The sequence below is a fragment of the Pelobates fuscus genome, chromosome 2 (genome assembly GCF_036172605.1).
Source record: "Pelobates fuscus isolate aPelFus1 chromosome 2, aPelFus1.pri, whole genome shotgun sequence".
NCBI lineage: Eukaryota > Metazoa > Chordata > Amphibia > Anura > Pelobatidae > Pelobates > Pelobates fuscus.
Window position 1 is genome coordinate 112,263,341 of NC_086318.1, and position 20,069 is coordinate 112,283,409.

The following is a 20,069-nucleotide window of genomic DNA, read 5'->3' on the forward strand; positions in this document are numbered from 1 at the left end:
ACTTCTCAGGCTAAGGGGAGGAGATATGTGGGATGTAACCATTGTGTGATTGGGTAATGTATAATTGTCTGTGGGCGTCTCCCTTGCAGGGTAGAATTGCACAAAAGCAGAGTGTGTGCCATTAAACCTGAGTTCTGCTTGATCCTCAAAACGAAGTGTCGTCTCGTCATTGGGGGAATTGGATTGTATGCTGATTGCCAGGAGTGTAAGCTGATTGTATGCTTTTCCTGTTCAGCTGTTTACATATGCTTGAGAGCATTCGTATGCTTCTCCGGTTCGGTGGTTGTGGTGTCTGCTGCAGTGCTTGGAGTCCTCAGGAAGCGCTAGGAGCATCCTTCAACGGAAATACCCAGTCGGGGTGCCCGTCGATCTGTTACAGGGACCAATTTCATTTACTTAAAGGAACACTATAGGGTCAGGAACACAAACAAGTATATCTGACCCAATAATGTTAAAAACACCATCTAGCACCCTGCCCCCCTAAATATAGTAACATCCTACATTTATTCCAATCTGCTGCTGCTGATTTGCTTGGCTGACATCAGCAGAAGTATTGATCAAAGCCAATCACAATGCTTCCCAAAGGAAACCATTGGATTGGCTAAGATTGCCAAGGAGGCAGATCAGGGGCAGAGCCAGCACAAGTCAAACACAGCCCTGGCCAATCAGCATCTCCTCATAGAGATGCATTGAATCAATGCATCTCTATAAAGAAAGTCCAGTATCTCCATGCAGAGGGTGGAGACACTGAATGTCAGTGCTGTATAGTGTGGAAGCACCTCTAGTAGCCAACTGAGGAGTGACCAGTGGAGGTGTTCCTGGGCTGTAATGTAAAACTGTGTTTTCTCCGTAAAATACAGTGTTTACTGAAAAAAGCCTGCATGGCATGATTCTACTCACCAGAACAAATGCAATAAGCTGTAGTTGTTCTGGTGACTATAGTGTCCATTTAACCACGAAGTTGCTTATACTCAATCTGTCTCAAAAACCTAGCAAGTTTATACATGTTATCACCTATGACTTCTATTGCAGTGAACAGAATGAAGGTTATTAAGATTCATTTCTGGGGTTTTTGCTGGTCAGACTGTAGACATGATCTTACATAGGGGTTTAAAGAGTCTCTCAATTTAAAAAGACCATGATTTTAAATGTGATAATTCAATAAGCACAAAGTAAAGGAAATATATGTATATTTTGTGAATATTCGGGAATCTTTTTGGTGAAGAAACAGCAGATTCCTTAATTTACCAAAATATGATCAACTATATCTTTGCTATATTATCATTCATAAACCCATCCAATAATTATTGAGAAACATTTGGTCTTATGATCCGTTATAGTTGGACTAGTGACCCCTATCGCTTAGACACAGAATATCATTCCTAATTTTTTGATAATGATTTCTTAGTAATAGCCACTGAGATGCATACCTTTCTACATGTTTCATCTAGAGTAAAATACATCATCAGGTTAAGGTTTTTGCTTTTAATTAAAAAAGGACATTAGCCTTTATAAATTAATTCATTTCATTTATGAAATCACTTACTCTAAAGCATTCTTTTGATTATTATTATTATTATATGAAAAACTTTTACCTATACGCTTTTGATCAAAGGCATTATATAATATCATACTTCTAATCTATGATGTCAGCACTGGGAACATGAGTTCACAAACCAAGCTTGCCTGCTAATGATCAGGGTGAACATCTATTTACATGTTGTAGGCTTGTGCACTGAGCTCTTTTGATCTAATTTTTTTTTTTTTTTTTACAGTTGAAGTAATTTGTTAACAATTTAGTGACCACAGTGGCTTACATTTTATTTATTATTAAGGGACACTGGTTCATTTCTTTTCAGATGCATTTTATAAATAGCTTTTGCTTTAAAAAAAAAAAGTTTTGGAGTAGTAGAGAAGGGTGCAGACAAAGTGGCATTAAACTATTCTGCCAAAAAGAAAATAAAAAGTGTAATTTTTCACTATAGATAATGTTGGTGTTTGGTTCATTTCTATTTTCAGTCTACAGTCAATGGATTTCTTTGTTTTTTTAAGAAAGCATTTTTAAAATACAATTATGTCATGGTTCGATCAAGGATAAGTACTCTAAAATTAATTAACTGAGACAAAAACACAGATAAGCAATAAATGCAGTCATTGTACATTAATCATAATTAAGCAAATATACATTTGGAAAATGTCTTTTGATTTATTTTGCGGTCATACAAATTCTGTAATTTATAACATTTGTTACTATCTTTTTATACCCAGAATTCCTGAAATTTGCCATAGTCATTATCATCATTCTGATCTTTTATCAATCATTTCAGTGCCAAACCTTGAGTAAATCTAAAAATGTTCTGTCTAGGCCAGATGCATCCAACATACCTTCCAATTTTCAGTGGATTATAATTCCTACAAATCTCTGCCAGCTGTTGACTGGTTAAGAATTATATGAATCATAGTTCAGTAATAAATCAACACTAAATTAGCTGCACATACCTAATCTAAATTATTATCCCACAGATTTAGCAGATCTAGCCACTCATTTTGTATGTTTTGCTCTAAATAAGATTTCATTCTATTATATTAGTAGTGTATGATACTACATGGTAGGTTCTCCATTCAGCCATATAATTCTTAGACTGCAGGAACGCATACTGCCTGCTCATGTCATGGATGTCAGCATTCTGAACAATGTTCATTGGCTGAAACACAGAGCTGGCAGTACCATATGGAACACAAAGGGGCTGGGGAAGGGGAGAAAGAGACACACAAAGGGGTTGTGGGGGAGGGGGTAGACACACAGAGAGACTGGGGAAATGGAGAAATAGACACACAAAGGAGCTGGGGGAGAAAGAGACACACAAAGCAGCTGCAGTAGGAAAAGACACACAAATGGGCTTGGGTAGATAGAGACACAGAGGGGCTGGGGTAGAAAAATACACACAAAGGGGCTGGGTTAGAAAGAGACATCCAAAGGGGCTGTGGTAGAAAGAGACACACAGAGACTGGAGGAAGTAATAGACACACAATGGGACTGGAGGGAAGTAAGAGATAAACAAAGAGGGGGTTGTAAGAGACACACAATGAAGGTGTTAGACACACAAAAGGGACAAATGGAGATAAGATACACTAAGTGGGGTAAGACATTCAAATATTGGGGAAAAGAAACACAAAAGGGGGCAAGAAATGTAATGGGAGGCTAAGAGACACACAAGTGAAGTTGCATTTAACAAATTTAAAACAAGTTATAGACATAATAAGATATTTTATAGGTGATTTCCAAAGGATTATTGAATGGTGTAATATCCAGATACGTGGCAGATCTCCTTTAAGGAGATACTGTCAGTCATAATGAATCTGTCCTGACACATTAACTCTAATCCTTAACATAGCTAGTGAACTTATGTTTTGCTGCTGCACAAGGTTTCTGACAGAAACTGAGATCCACTAATCAGCGTAACAATAACAACCATTAGCGTAACCACGTCAACCACTATTTAAAATGATTATGTGTTCTAACTATTTGAAAACATAGTCATTTTAATATATTGTACATCCTGACACTTCTTTCATTAATTTACAATTTAGATATAGCATCACCTTTTTGAGAGGGAACATTGACTGGACAATTGAAGCTTCGAAGCTGTGAGTTCCTTTCAGCCGTGTCTTCTCCCAAAGCGTCCTAAAAACCTGCATTGATGTGCTCTGTCCAGGCAATGGCTCAGAAAATAAACTCTACAAGAGGAAGACAAAGAATAAAGATGTAATAAAATAACACATATATACAATGCTTCACACCACATATAGGCATCGATTTAATATTTTTCGATATGCTTTTCAAATGATCACAATTTGTTAGAATGACTTTTCAAATGATTTATTTACAAAAGTCACCATTTAAAGTATACGGAATTATTTGTATATAAATTATTTTCAAAAGTGTATCCAAAAATATTAAATCACTTGAAAGGATTACCTAAAAAAAAATTAATTAAGGCCTAGTGCCTGCCAACTTCAAAAATGAGCTTACTTGATTTATTTTTCTTTCAATCAAAGCTTTTATTGAAGGAAATTGTAACATAACAGGATATTTCTAGAATAATGGGCAATGTATCAATTCACCAATAATCAATACATGTGGCAAGAAACAGAAAGGGAATTGAGAAGGAACTTTTTTAGAATTCCTAAAAGTGTCTTTGTTTTGGTCTTTGTTCTGATTTAAAATAATAAGATATAATTAGTTGGGTGTACGAAAACCAAATACACCAAATGGAAAATATTAACCACTTGAGGACCACATGTTGGTCTATCTATGCCGTCATGCAGTGCAGGGCTTTAATGCCCAGTGACAGCATAAACCATCATGCAGTAATGGTACCAGCAGGGACATATATGCTGGTACCAAGGACCCCCAGCTATCTTTTGATACCTGAGGGTCCCCTCTGTCAGCTGGGGCTACAGATAACTAATTTGACTGAGGTTTGTGATAAAATGGTTAAATGAAGTGTGTTAAGATGCTCTTAGTTACTTAGCCTGGAGGGGGGGGGGGGGGCTGCACTTTCTGCAAATATATACTTTTGTGTAGCGGTTTTGGATTTTGCTTTTAGCTTTCAAACTGTGATTTATTACTTGCAGTATTTGTTTTAGAACTTCTAAAAAAAAAATGAAATCCTATACATATTCAGCATTTTAACACTCAGGACTAATTAGTGAATCGAGTTTGAGTTAGTTTTCTTTATTTGCACCTGTTGTGTGGAAATTATGAAATGTGAGAAAAAAAAGTTTTTTCAAATTTTAATATTTGATTCCTATTTAATATTGTGTTAAAAACCCTATTTCTCCTTGAAAATGATGTATAATATGTATAGATACACTAAACAAAGAGGGGGAACTTATGGTAGAATGAACGCATGGGAGATAGCCTTGATCACAAACATGTCGCATCTCAGAAAAGCCTTGGTCCTTAAGGGGTTAAATGACTCAACAGAATATGAACAATAATCTTAACATTTTCCTCTTGCTGACTTAAGTTTATAATCATGGTGGTTTATTCAAACTATACTGTTTCCGAAAATTCTAAATGTTTTTATATAATTAGACTGAACAAATCAGCCAGAATTATAATCATTAGAAGAAGTAAGACCCATGTTCCATGTATACGTCTCGGTTTCTCCTTAGTTACCAGGTTTAGCAGGGATAAGCTGTTGTTACTTGGCCTCCACTATTTAAAGTCTTTGTCCCAGCTCATGTCTGTTCAGAGTGGAGATATCAGATTATCATATTCATGCGTGAATAAGTAAACAGCTGCTTTAGATCACATCGTAATCCCCATTCAGTGATTAAGAGCACACACCTGCTGAAACAGGAACATTATATGGATCCATAGCTGTGGCTGTGGGCTGACGAGGGTGAAACTTGATTTACTGTAAAGGCAATAATGACCCTTCATTGGACAACTGAAGAACAACTTTGCTACACAACTTCTAACAGTATCTGGGAATAAAGATAGAGAGTATTAGTATTAGCCATATGTTGCTGATTGGAACTGTGATCACATAACATACATTGATACAAAGAAAATAATCACATTTAGTTTTACTGCTTAGTTGACCATTGTATCAATGCCTCTTAGAAGGAACCAAGAATAGTTATTAACTCAGAGATGTATACTTCAAGTCTTTAAAAATTAAACAAAAGAGAAAAAAAGAAATAAAAAGTGGAGAGAAACGCGCATTTTGGGGTGTCTACACGCCATCATCAGGAGCTACAAAAGTTAGTAGCTCCTACTTTAGAAGGTCCTGACGACGGCGTGTAGACACGCCGAAACGCGCGTTGAGCGTTTCTCTCCACGTTTTTTTTTTTTTTTTTTCACTGGGTAGCACTTGCGTAGTATTTTTTTATTTACTTATGGGTCTCTAGGTTTAGCAACCTTTATTTAGCCAGGCTAAGGGTATTTATTGCTCTAGGGAGATTAGCCTAGACTCGTGTGGTACAGGAGTACCATTAGGGTTAGTTTCTTTTTTACCCTGGGTATTTAGTGTTACCTTAGCTCTACATACTCCTAATACTGAGCATTCATATTGAGCATGTGTGTGTGTGACTTTTGGGGGGTTTATTTTTCGTTTTAAGGGCAGGAGAACCCAGCTCTCTCCTTTTTGGGTCTTAAAGAGGTTGGGGGAATTATATATACCCTATTATAAGCATTAGTTGGAATTTCCATTCCTTGTTACCAGGTTGCATAGCTCCTACTACTCTTCCCCCCTCTCCTCTCCTTTTTTACCCTATCCAGCTATTTTCTGGATTAGGGTTGCTCTGTGTACTCAGAGCTACACCTTGGGATCCACTTCTTTAATCTAACTCTACTTTTCTTTAGTGTCAAAACCAAATTAAAATGCATAAATACCGACGCAACTAATGAAAATAGAAAATAAACCCGATTCACAAAAAAATGCAGATTTTTTTTAAAAAAGGCAACGGACTAAATGTAATATAAGTAAGAGTGTTCTGATTGTTAACTTCTAAACTGTGACAAGGACACTATAGTGTCAGGGTTACATGTACGCATCCTGAACTGTAAACGGTATATGCAAGTTAGGCACAATGTTTACTTTAATTTGTTATATTTTGTGAATTTTTAAATCTTTTAAATAGGTCATAATATCATAATACATTGCATTGTAAGGCAATCTGCCCCTTCCTGGCTACCTCTTTACTGCAAAAAACAAACAAAAAAACTAGTGTACATAAGAGCAGGTTGCTAAGTGCTAGTGTCACAGGGGTGTTGCTAAGTGCTAGTGGGTACAGGATTTTTGGGCGCCTCCTCTATTAGTGTAGCTAAAATAGTCCTTCCCTTTAACAGACTTGTTTAAGCTTATTTTACATGTACTATTCCCCGTTCTTCTAAAATCTAGCTGGTAACATCAGGAAATATACTGCAGTCCGCAAACAACACTGCAAATGTGTTAACAATCCTTAACCATAGTACAGCACCATGCTAAATCAGCAAAAAACATGCAAAGACATGCACAGATAATGTGTAACCCTGGCACTGCAGAGGTTTATGGGCATTTATAAATGATGCAGTCTTATGAGTGCATTAAAGGCCAAAGTTCAGAAAGGTGCACTATACAGTAATACATAATTGTCTCTAGCAGTCTGATTGAAAAAAAATCCATACCTGTATTAAAAAAATATATCATGATAAGATTTTTAAAAACTACACTTTATAAACAAAGAAAACAGAATGTCTGCATTTAGCTCTAAATTATGAACCATCCTACATCCCCCCCTCCTCCAGACCTCTAATTTGATGCAATATCCTGATCCATTTATAACACTGGAATAGTTTACCTCTAACCTAGTGAGAGTGATTTGTCATTGACACCAGGATGGAATCTCAAGTAATTCAATGATTTCTGGAAAGTATTATTATTGCAGTTAGGGGATTAGTTAAAGTAATTTATTATTTGTGGTGGCTGCACTCCATGATTGAAACTGATATAGCTAATATAAATATGCGCAAAACACATTTCATATCAATTTCTATGTATTTCTTATATTCTGGAAAAATGCAATTTACCAAAATGCCAGATGCATTTGGTCAATTCTACAGAAAACAAAATGACTGTGACTAGGGTTCCTGTTTTTTGAATGACACAAAGATGCCAACATGGTGGTCGTTCACAAGCAAATGCAAAATACAAACCCTGAACCTTTGCCCTAATATAAATCATTCTAGAACTTTGTTGCCCGAAAATGTTGCTAACTGGGTATTTCCTAGAAGGATTGGGGTTTTTCACAATCCACATTCTTGAGAATAACATAATTCTTGAACCTTTTGCCCACTTAAATTCCCAAATGCATACATCTGGAGTTCTAAACATTTTTTAGAAACCATATGTCTTATGAAGAAAGTCCCAGCAGATTAATGAGTAGGAACAAAGGTCCATTTTATCCAAGTACTAGCATATGAACCCAAATGTGGTTCATTGACACTTCCATCCGGGAAACGTGTTATGATAAGTGACCAGAGTTAAAGTTAGCATAATGCGGTAAAGTTACTGCAGGTGGTTTAAGAGTCACATTAACACACATCATCTGAGACGCTGAAAAAGAATGCTAAAAGGAGATGGTTTGTTGTGGGGAGGATATAAAAACTCACTGCTCTACTACATGGAATAATTAAAGCATGTCTGGTTTCAGAGATAACCAAAATGTCCCATGCAATTCTCAGACTCCACCCCTTGCGTCTCAGTGCTGGCTATAGCTATTCCCTGCGGATGCTGGAATATATATCTACTATCTGCTTGGCCTACTCTTAATGGGGCTCCGTAAGTCCATGAATAAAGGAATCCTGCTTTAACAGGTTTTAATTATACATAACATAAAGTAAGGACTTCTATTGCATGGTCTTTGGCAATCTATGATAATGGGCAGAGCTTAATCAAAGTTCCATTTCAGTTGGAATGGTAATTTACCCACAATTAATCAGTCAAAAGATTCCTATAGAAGTTCAAACTGCAGACATCATGGACAGAGGAGAAAAACATTTCCTCGCTCATATATTGAGATCTGATGCAAGTAAGACAATAAATATAAATAAAGGCAAGAGGGGAGTATAATCATTAAAGGGACAGTCTAAGCACCATAACCACTACATCACTCTGTATTGTTATCGTGCCAGGAGCACCGCGGCACCATCCAAATGTAAGTAGCCAGTCTGTTTGCTTATAGTTTGACTTCTTACCCAGGGTCTGCCGGGAGCCAGTCACTGCCACCAGTGAGCTTCTGTGAGCTCTACTGAGCTAAACCCTGCCAGGCAGAACTAGGTTGTTTTATCATGTGCAATGCCAAACCTTCCTCAATGCAGAGAGCTTTCGGATCTCATAAAGGCAGTGACTGCCACCTTATGGACCTCAAATAAGTTGTCAAACTATTAGCACGTGGTTTTAATAATTACAGTGTGCTGTATTGGTTGTATTGCTAGTGGTATAGTGTTCCTTTAAGATACAAGAGGAATATGGATAAAAAAGAGGCTTTGCTTTGCCTCTTTAATGTTGGTTTAGGATTAGGGTTCCCTGCCTTGAAGTTACCACAGAGCATCTCACAAAGTGTCCAAGTCAAAAGGGGAAACAGACCAGATTTGACATGAACTAGTCGTCAAACACACTCCCTTTTTTAAATTTATTAAGAAATCACATCTGGGGAGCATATGGCTCTCATAGAATATGTAGCTTGTGAACAGTAGTTACAACACAATACATGTCTTTTTTTTGGAGTACTCACAATTAACCACTTCACTTCACAGTGGCATCACTGGGGGGGCAGAGGGGGCCATGCCCCCCACATCATGCAGTGCCCCCCCTCCCCCCTTGTGCACACCCAATTGAAATTGAAGTCGGGAGCAGTGGCGTATACACAATCCATGCCCCCCTACCCCCCCACGACAGACACATACACACAGACACACATACATACTCACAGACACACACATACAGACAGACAGACACATACATGCATACAGACAGGTACACACACATACCCACACAGACACATACATATAGACAGACACAACTGGGTTTTTTTTTTGCCTTCTTTTGGATCAACAGCAAAAAACAAATGTGAGGAAGGCTAAACTTGATGGACGCAAGTCTCTTTTCAGCTATGTAACTATGTAACATACACACATACAGACAGACAGACACACACACACACACACAAACAAAAACACAGATATACAAAATGTTTAAGTCACCCTCCTGTTTCCTACCTTTTAGGTGCAGGAGGGTGACTTTCCATGGGGTCCAGTGGTGGCTCAGGGAGGAGGGAGTCAGAGTTCCCACTCTGACTCCCTCTCCTTCCTCCCGCGCGGTCTCTCTCTCTGATCTCTCTGGGATCCAAGAGTGCGATATCCAGATTGATAATTATATTGACCCAGTCATCTAGCTATCAATATTTTTTGGTGTTTACAAAATTACGGAGTTTATGGTTAGAAAATGACTAATTTGGAAATATTTTGGGGGGTCACTGTCTGAGGTGAAGCAAAAGATTTGCACTAAATTGACCTCAACTCATGCATTCATAGAGGGTTCCATGGGATGGATTTTACAAATGTCTAAATGTTCATTTACACATAGTGTCAAATGGCATGCCTCCCAGTAATTTTGTTTTGACAACAGGCCACATTGAATCTGACTTGTGGTCTTTTTTTGCCATTAAGCAATCCATTTTTACTTAAACTTCTAGAAAAGGGATACAACACATGTATTCAAGGCCAAACAAAAAAAAAAAGTGTTCTACATTCAGGTAATAATTGTTTATTTAAACTGAAATAGATCTAGTATTTAAGCATAAATTATGTATTTTGTTTCCCTGTGGACCATTGTAAGGTGAAAGGAATTCCCTTTTAAAGGGGGATGGGTGAAAAAACTTCCTACAGGATATAATTAATTTTAATTCAGTCTTGCATTATGTACTTTGTACGCTCCTTTACCATTTAAAGGGTATCAAAGGTATGAGAAGCCCTGTACAGTCATATGACATTTCCCCAATGATTTTTTTTTATTTTTCCTTATTTTTTTCTTCCACTTCCTTTACATGTTTACCTTTTCTTGTGTTCTACAACGAATGTACAATTCCAATTTGCTTTACGTAATCATTTTTTTTGTTTGGCTCCTTTAAATTGAAACCGTCTGGCAACATTGTCAGGTGATATACAACTAGAAAATACCCCAAACCAGCCTTGGATGGTCTGTGTTCGGGTCTGGTTGTTATTATGATTTATTGATGGTCTTGAGTCATGAGTCAGCCTAGTAATTCATTGCACATGTGGAAATAGATGTAGAAAAATCGAGGTCCCCTGCAGAGTATTCATGCGTATCTCTGTGCAAAATGTAAGCATACCAAAAGCCAGGAATTTATTCAGAACACATGGTGTTTTAGCTAATTCGGCATGATCACAGCTCAAATAGCAGCGTACTATATGGTTTCCAAGAATTCTGCAACAATAGAAGCACTCTACATCTAATCTGAAAATGTGATTGGGTGCCGAAACATACAGCTAGAACATCTTAAATTCAGAAAAACTGCATTAAAAACAACGCAGTTGGCTTCCACATTTTCAATATAAAATGTGACCGAGCAAACTGATGAGTCATTTGATAGAGATTTACGTTTACTCCTCTAGCCCTGTGTAGAGAGCATGTCAGTTACAGCTGGCTGAAATCTGAGTGACTCACTACCACCTACTCAGTTACTTTTAGATAAGTGCTTACATGGGTTGCAAGCCAAGCCAAAGCCACCAAGTCAATGGACACACGGGAATTCACCGAGTTTGTAAACCACATGTAAACCACAGATCAATCTGATGAATATATTTTAAAGGGAAAGATCATTTCTCAGTATTTTTAATATTATATTTATTTATCTCTATATTTAACAACAATGTATTTGCGGGGTGTGAAAAATAAAATGCAGAAAACAGGTCATTATTCTGCAAATGGGTACCCTAATCTTAGCTACCTGTTTATCATTGTTATAAGCTCTGCCCTTTGCGTCTTGCGGTCAGCACAGAAAAAGCATAAACAGAAGAGGTGAAAAGAGACATTGGGCTCATTTTTAATGTTGTCACTGCTTTTTACTGGCCAGCCGCTACTCTCAAAAGTGCTAATGTTCGCAAGTAACATCTGTTTACTGACTGCTCATTTCATCAGTAGTGACAGGGTTAGAGAGTTACTGACTATTACTAATTAACGCCGTTTGCAAATAAGTGGCTTATAGTTTCCATTGTTCAAATATACAACACAGATAAACAGGCGCAAAAGAAAATAATATGGATAGGATTTAGTATGCAGCACCTGCAATGAACCCTGGTAATAAGGTACCCAAATAATTACAAGACAGAAAAGTGCTGGTGCGCAAAAATATGTGGAGACACCACAAATGTTTCAAAGTATTTTTAAACTGTATCAGCAATACCAATAGTGTTATCCCAAATAACACACATGTGTAAACAAGCCCACCTATGTGAATATACTTATAACCTGCTGGAATATACACAGGATATCTGTAGGGTAGGAGATAGAGATGTCGAGCACATAAAATTTTCCGTTAGCGAGCGGCGAACGCGAATTTCCGCAAATGTTCGCAAACGGGCGAACCGCCATAGACTTCAATGGGCAGGCGAATTTTAAAACCCACAGGGACTCTTTCTGGCCACAATAGTGATGGAAAAGTTGTTTCGAGGGGACTAACACCTGGACTGTGGCATGCCGGAGGGGGATCCATGGCAAAACTCCCATGGGAAATTACATAGTTGATGCAGAGTCTGGTTTTAATCCATAAAGGGCATAAATCACCTAACATTCCTAAATTGTTTGGAATAACGTGCTATAAAACATCAGGTATGATGTTGTATCGATCAGGTAGTGTAAGGGTTATGCCCGCTTCACAGTGACAGACCATACTCCCTGTTTAACGCACCGCTAACACCGCAAACTGTTGTCAGAGGCAGATACACCAAAAAAATGCCACACTGCTGAGCTCTGCAATGACGGCATTCTGGTGGTGGCAACAGCATGCGTTGATTGGCGTGCTGTCTGGCTGACCCCGGGTGCCGATGCATGCTGTATGACTGTGCCACTAGCTCCTTGCGACGACCTCACCCTGCTTCCAACTCGTCTCCTCCTCCTCTCTGTCTCCCCATCTGAAATTTCCCCCTGTTCTTCTTCTCGTCTAGCGGGCACCCACGTGACATCCACGGACGCATCGTCATCATCAACCGCTTCACTTGTATCTGACAACTCAGCAAAGAAAGCAGCAGCGGGTACAACATCATCATCATCATCACACCGTACGTCCATGTGTGTAATGCTGCCTGACTGAGACATATCGCTGTTATCTACATCCTCTGGCAATAATGGTTGCGCATCACTCATTTCTTCCAACTGATGTGTAAATAACTCCTCTGACATACCAAGTAAAGCGGCTGTGGTGCTAGTGTTGGTGGTGGCGGCAGGCAGGCAAGTGGTAACTTGAGAGATGCCCGAAGCTAAGCTGGAGGAGGATGGTGCGTCAAGGTTCGGAGCGGAAGCTGTAGAAGATTGGGTGTCCTTTGTTAGCCAGTCAACTATGTCCTCAGAACTTTTTGAGTTCAGGGTACGTGGCCTCTGAACACTGGGCATTATTCTAGGGCCAAAGGGAATCACAGCACCATGACCACGAAAGGCCCCTGCGGGGTGGCCTGCCTCTGCCTGTCATTTTTTTTTTTATTAGTGGTACTATGCGTGTAAGCTACTGTGACAACAGATATGAGTGGCACTGTGCACTGGCAGAAGTTGGCAGAGTAGACGCTGTAGGCCTGACACACACGCTTGCAGACAACTAACTGCTATTCAATCAATTACAGTCAAAACATTTTTTTTAAATGTACACTACTGTTACACCAGATATGAGTTGCACTGGTGTGACACTGTGCCCTGGCAGGCCCTGAAACGCACACGTGTAAAGGAAACTGACTGCTATTATTTCACAGTCAAATTTCTAGTTTTTTTTTTAATGTACACTACTGTTACACCAGATATGAGTTACACTGGTGTGACACTGTGCCCTGGCAGGCCCTGAAACGCACACGTGTGAAAGAAACTGACTGCTATTATATTACAGTCAAAAAAGTTTTTTTGTTTTTTTTAAATGCAAGCTATTGTGACACCAGATATGAGTGGTGGCACTGGGCAAGTGGGCACAGTATACGCTGTGAGCCTGACACACACGCTGGCAGGCAGGCAACTGCAATTAGATTACACAGAAAAAAAAAAAAAGCAGACTGATGTTCTAGCCCTAAAAAGGGCTTTTTGGGGTGCTGTCCTTACATCAGAGATCAGATGAGTCCTTCAGGACTGTAGTGGACACTGAATACACTAGCCTAGCTATCAATTTCCCTATTAAATCAGCAGCAGCTACACTGTCCCTCCTCTCACTAAGTATGCAGCTTTCGGGTGGCGGGTCCTAGCTGTCATGGAGGAAAGACGCACTTCGTGTGAGCTCCCTCAATATCTCACTTTAAGCAGCTATCAACAAGTGAATTTCACCCCAGAAGGGGATGACCCAGCAATGTTGCTCCTACCTGACCGACCCGACATGCTTAATAGCGGTCAGCAACTCGACAGAGTCTTACTTACCTCCGCGTGGCAAGTGTGGCCTGGTGCTCACCGGGCGGGAGAGGCAGCCTATCTACCCATCCTGGGATGCCCAGGAGCAGCTACTTCCCGGCAGGAGCTCCGTTACCCCCACCTCGGACCGGTGGGGGTTATCCCGGTCCACCCTTGAGAGGCTGTCTGGAGCTAATGGACGCACAGAGCACAGCCGCCCAGGCTGACATACTCATCTGCGACTCTCCCAATATGGCGGCAGCCACGTGTCCTCCTGGTACCAGCAAAGCATGGCAGGATATTGAGTCTAAGCTGGACAGACTCTTTAATCAATTTTTGAAGCAAATAACAAGCAGGAAGCCCCAACAAGCTCCACCACAGCCCCAACAAGCTCCACCACAGCTAAGCGAAGCAGTCCCCATTAAAATCCACCAACGCAAAAGGCGTCGAAGATGGGACCGGAGGCACAAACAGAAAGGCAGAGCCTGCCCCACGTCAAGCACTCGCCTCCACCTTAAGCTACCACAATCCCGCACCGGACGTGAAGCACCACCGGGACAGATCCGACCACCCGACAAAACAAGCTTCCACCACCTCAAGCCGCGAACCCGGCACTTAGCCAGAGACTTGCCTTTGTTGTTCCAGGTATCAGGGATTCCCAGGGTCTGCACCCGGCGCCCAGAAGGGATCGGATGAGCACAAGCAGTAAACAGCAGCCTGCCAAGCATGTCCCACTATTGCCGATCCTCCACACCATGCCTTTGATCACATGAACTGTTCTCTGCACATTAACTAATCGTAAAGTAGCAAGCGTTTAAACATGTCATTATTTCACCTCCTAAAGAGTTTATTGTCGTAGTTCCTTACATGCCTTTACCTTAACCGTTCATGTATCATGTTATTCACTAGTCTCATCTCATGGGGCGACTTACACTTGATTTATAACTAGTGGTGGAGCTGCTGATATAAATACACAGTTGATAACGTGCAAGCTACACCCTAAACATGACAGCCATCATTCACAACAATGTACTGCTATATACTCATATCCTCAGTGCAACTAGCCATGATATACGCACGTTCAGCCTAGCATGCTCAAATATAACACACTTCTGTCTAAAAAAAAAAGAATGCAGCTTCCGAATGAATCTAAAATGGATGCTGTCAAGGAAGTGGGAGGCTCTGCTGCTGATTGGCTGGAATATGTCTGCTGACTGTGAGGTACAGGGTCAAAGTTTACTCAATGATGACGAATAGGGGTCGGACGAACATCGCATATGTTCGCCATCCGTGGCGAATGCGAACAAGCTATGTTCTCCAGGAACTATTCGCCAGCGAACTATTCGGGACATCTCTAGTAGGAGACAAAAAAGAGAATATGCACTCCTAGTGCAATAAAGTAATTAAAATTAATTAAAATTGCCTTTCTTGTCTGAACTGACTGCCTTGTTTTAATAGATTATTGATGATTTCTTAAAGGACCACTCTAGGCACCCAGACAACTTCAGCTTAATGAAGTGGTCTGGGTCCCAGGTCCCTCTAGGATTAACCCTTTTTATTATAAACATAACAGTTTCAGAGAAAGTCTCATTGACAGCCGCTAGAGGCACTTGCGTGATTCTCACTGTGAAAATCACAGTGAGAGCACGCAAGCGTCCATAGGAAAGCATTGTAGCTCTTGCCGTGCATGCGCATTCAGCCGAAAGGGAGGATCGGAGGAGGAGAGGAGGAGGAGAGCTCCACGCCCGGCGCTGGAGAAAGAGGTAAGTTTAACCCCTTCCTCACACCAGAGCCCGGCGGGAGCGGGACCCTGAGGTATTAACCCCTTAAAACCGGAGGGCGTACTATTACGCCCTATTCTAAGCAGCTCTAAACGCCGCAGGGCGTAATAGTACGCCCAATAGTACGCCCTCCTTCCTCCTGCAGCCCCCCCGGCCATGTGAGAGTGAGGTCCTTGTGAGGACCTCACAATCACATGGTCGGGTTAGCTGGCTGATGCATTGCCAGCAGGGGGACTGCCTGTAATGACAGTTAGTCCCCCTGCTGTCTGGAAATAAAATTAAAATAAGTGTAAAAAACATATATATATATATATATATATATATATACTTAGATATACACACACACACACACACACACTGTCTGTCTAGGTGTATTTTACTATTAATATATATATAATTATATATATATATATATATATATATATATATATATTAATATCAAATTACACGTAGTCTGATACTGATTAAATATATATATATATAAGTATTGTTATATATATATTTATATATAATGTAAAAAAATATGTAAATACGTAAAAAAAATAAAAAAAATAATTAAAAATAAATAATTAAAAAATATATAGATGTGTGTTATTTCTTTCTAACTGTATTGTGATATTTATATATATATATATATATTTATATCAAAATACATGTAGAACAAAATAATATATATATATATATATATGCATAAATATATACGTATATCACTACATATATAACTATATATAAATAAAAATATTTTTAAAAAATGATATATATATATATATATATATATAAAACAAAAATAGTAATGCACTCCACCTTCCTTGATGTACTTGCCCGGTGCTTATCAGCAAACAGATACAGCCAAAAGTACAAGATAGCACTCCAGGGACTTCCAAGTTGAATGAATAAAACTTAGCTTTTATTAGCTCAAAATAAAAATCAACGTTTCAGTCTGTATCACAGATCCTGATGAAAGTCTGTGATACAGACTGAAACGTTGATTTTTATTTTGAGCTAATAAAAGCTAAGTTTTATTCATTCAACTTGGAAGTCCCTGGAGTGCTATCTTGTACTTTTGGCTATATATCTATCTATATATATATATATATATATATATATATATATATATATATATATATATATACATATAAATACACATATGTGTGTGTGTATATATATATATATATATATATATATATATATACATATATTAATTCTACATATATATTTATGTAATATTTTTACAGAATTAGGTATCTTATTTAATTACAATTAGTGGGACCTGCCTGACAACCCATGCCGAAAGTATAGGGAATTTAATTTGCTAGCACTATATTTGTCCTCCGGGAGGCATAACCACCTAGCAAAGCTAGTGGGTATGCGGCAGCCTCCCGGAGTCAAATGCCAGAGCTGAAAAGGCTCGCGCTGTGCATCTGCACAGCAACAGCCTTTCAGCCAATCAGGTAATCAGGAGAGCCGTGCTGAGCGCGGGATTCCTGATTACCTCAGATTTTTAAAATGGCATCATTGATGGAGGACTCTATTTCTGTGTCTGCCACAGATTTAGTGGATGTCTCTCTTAAAGGCAGCCCCATCAATGTTAGAAAGCTCCATAAAAGAGCTTTCCTTGCCAGGGAACTTTCCTCTTCATCATCTGAGGAGGATTTGGTCCCAGTTTTAAATAAAAAGCATAAAGGAAGATAGCTGTCTCTTCCGCCAGTTCCTCGTCTGAGGAAAACTTCTCCGCTTCTCCTTCCCCTCATACTCGTTTGAGTAAGAGAAAATTTAAGGGGACAGGACCCCAAAAAAGGAATAGTGTGTTTCCCTCGTTTGAGCACCAGAAACACCTTCCAGAGGAAAAGGGCAAATCTCGTTGGAGGTTAGATAGTCCCTCTCCTTCCTCTTCTAGAGCGTTCGCTCACTCTTCCTCCCAAAGCCGTCCTAGTTCCAGATACGGCTCTCCAGAAATAGACTGGGAATCCGAGGAAGTGGTTCGTTCAGCGGCTTCCACTGAGAGAGGGAAGCTAAGCAACGTTCAGATGGCCAGAGTAAGTCTCCTAGGAAAGACTCTCCCATCAAAATTATTTCACTCCAGATGGGCTATGGAGCACGACTCTGAGGTTAGAGATTTTGCTAAACTATCCTTCAGATCCCCCTTGGTTAAGGAAGATGACCTTCTCCTCAGGAACCACATCGGTATCCCGGACATTCAGGCTTTAATGGCCCCAGAGGTAGACCCTGCGCTGTTATCCATCACAGGGAGCAGCGTATCCTCTGATCCCACAGACCAGACTTTTCGCAATATACAGTTTAAAATTGCTGATGCTGTGGGCCCACTATTACTGATGCTGGATAAGGCAGAAAAGGAAGGCAATGTCCAGAATCCTTCCACTTCATCTCTGTTAGCATCTAAGATGGCCCTTTTAAAAGCGTCTGGCAGGGCAGTGCTAATTATTGGCCAAGCCTTTAATTATATATCGAACATCCGCAGATCACGCTGGCTCCATGCAGCTGGTCTGTCCGACCTTGCCCCCAAATCGCACGAGTTCCCAAATTTGGAGGATTCTCACCTATTCGGTCCCTCGTTCATTCAGGAGGTTAAAGGCCGTTACAAGGCAAGGAGATCCTTTTCAGAGCTCAAGAAGAATGTCCCTGGCTACAAAAAGCCCTTTCGGACAGAGGGTCACCCCTATAGGGCTGCAGGAGCGTCCCAAGAAGCCTCTCACCAGGCCCAGTACCGCCACTACAGTGGAAGACATAAGCTCCCAGGCGGTGGCAGAGGAGCGCATTCCAGAGGCGGTTCAGCTTCCAAAAGAAAACCCATGCATTCAAGTAAGTGTGCCTCCTCATATGCCACTAAATTGGAAGGATATTTCCACAGACAAATGGGTCCTAAAGATTTTTCAAAGGGGTTTACAACTCCCCCTTTTAAGGTTCCCAGTCCAGAAGTTTGCACCCCTCAGAGAGGTGAACCCAGTGCTAGATGCCTCCCTTTCCTTAGCTTTAAGTCAAGGGAAAATAGAGTTGGCAGACACGTCTATTACAGGATGGGTCAGCCCATTGTTCCCAATCCCAAAGTCAGACGGTTCCTGGAGACCGGTCCTAAATGTGAGGCCTCTGAACGCTTTCATCAAAAGGAAAAGGTTCAGGATGGAGGGTTTATCAGATCTTCCAGGCTTAGTACAGAAAGCCTTTTTCTGCATAAAGTTAGACCTAAAAGATGCCTTCCATTCAGTCCCCATAGCCAAGAAACACAGGCGTTTTCTCAGGTTTCAGTGGAAAGGGAAAGTGTGGCAGTGGACCGTTTTGGTGTTTGGCCTATCCAACGCACCATACACATTCTCCAGAATTATGAAATCAGTGATAGCTCATGTCAGACTAAAAGGTTTCATGTGTCTATACTATCTAGACCAGAGGTAGGCAACCTACGGCACTAGTGCCGTGCACGGCACTCGAGGTGTCTTTGCACGGCACTCAAGGCTGCTAGAGCCAAACAGGCTCTGGCCTATCAGGAGTCCCAGTAAAACTTCAAATATCTGCTGATATGAAAAGATGGTGAAGGACAATCCTCAATTTAAGCATTGCAGCACATAGAGGAAATGATCTCAGATCACTTCCTCCAAGCACTTGTGAATGGGAATCCACAACGTAGTAGAGCAGCCTGCAGCTGCTGTTGCAGCTCCTGTCTTTGACCTGTACCAGGCCAGCCTGGTCCCCACTGGAACCCAGGGAAGCCAACCATACTGCTAGATATACACAGATATTGTGGATCAAACCAAGTGTTTATCTGAGTATCTGCTCCTTTCCAAATTGTTAAAATAAATGCGTGCACGTTTTGAAGTAAATTACACTGAGACACAGGTATCAGGTTAATAAAAAACTTCGGAATCTTTACTCAGGGGGCGGCAAGCCACTTATAAAGGCAAAAATACATCATATGCAAAAATGTAGATAACAGAGAGAAAACATCTCTAATTGGTTAGGTGTTAAGTGTCTTATCTAATGCACATCCTACGAGGCGTGATGTCACCATCATCCCGGGATTTTACTCCGGATATAGGCACCATCTTGTTACACGAGGTAGTTAGTCGGTGGGAGCGGGTGCTCTAGCAGCCATTTTGAGTAGATATTGAATACAGGTATACACAGT

At 40.2% G+C, this 20,069-nt stretch overlaps 1 protein-coding gene across 1 annotated transcript in view; it reads right to left on the minus strand.

The window, feature by feature from the left end:
• The window catches only part of VEPH1 (ventricular zone expressed PH domain containing 1), a 446,092-nt gene that overhangs the window by 117,491 nt on the left and 308,532 nt on the right, over positions 1-20,069 (minus strand). The window contains exons 10-11 of the mRNA XM_063442580.1: positions 5,357-5,496; positions 3,604-3,738 (exon numbers count right to left, since the gene is read on the minus strand). Of these exons, the coding sequence (XP_063298650.1) occupies positions 3,604-3,738; positions 5,357-5,496 (275 nt within the window). The remainder of the gene's footprint in view (positions 1-3,603; positions 3,739-5,356; positions 5,497-20,069) is intronic.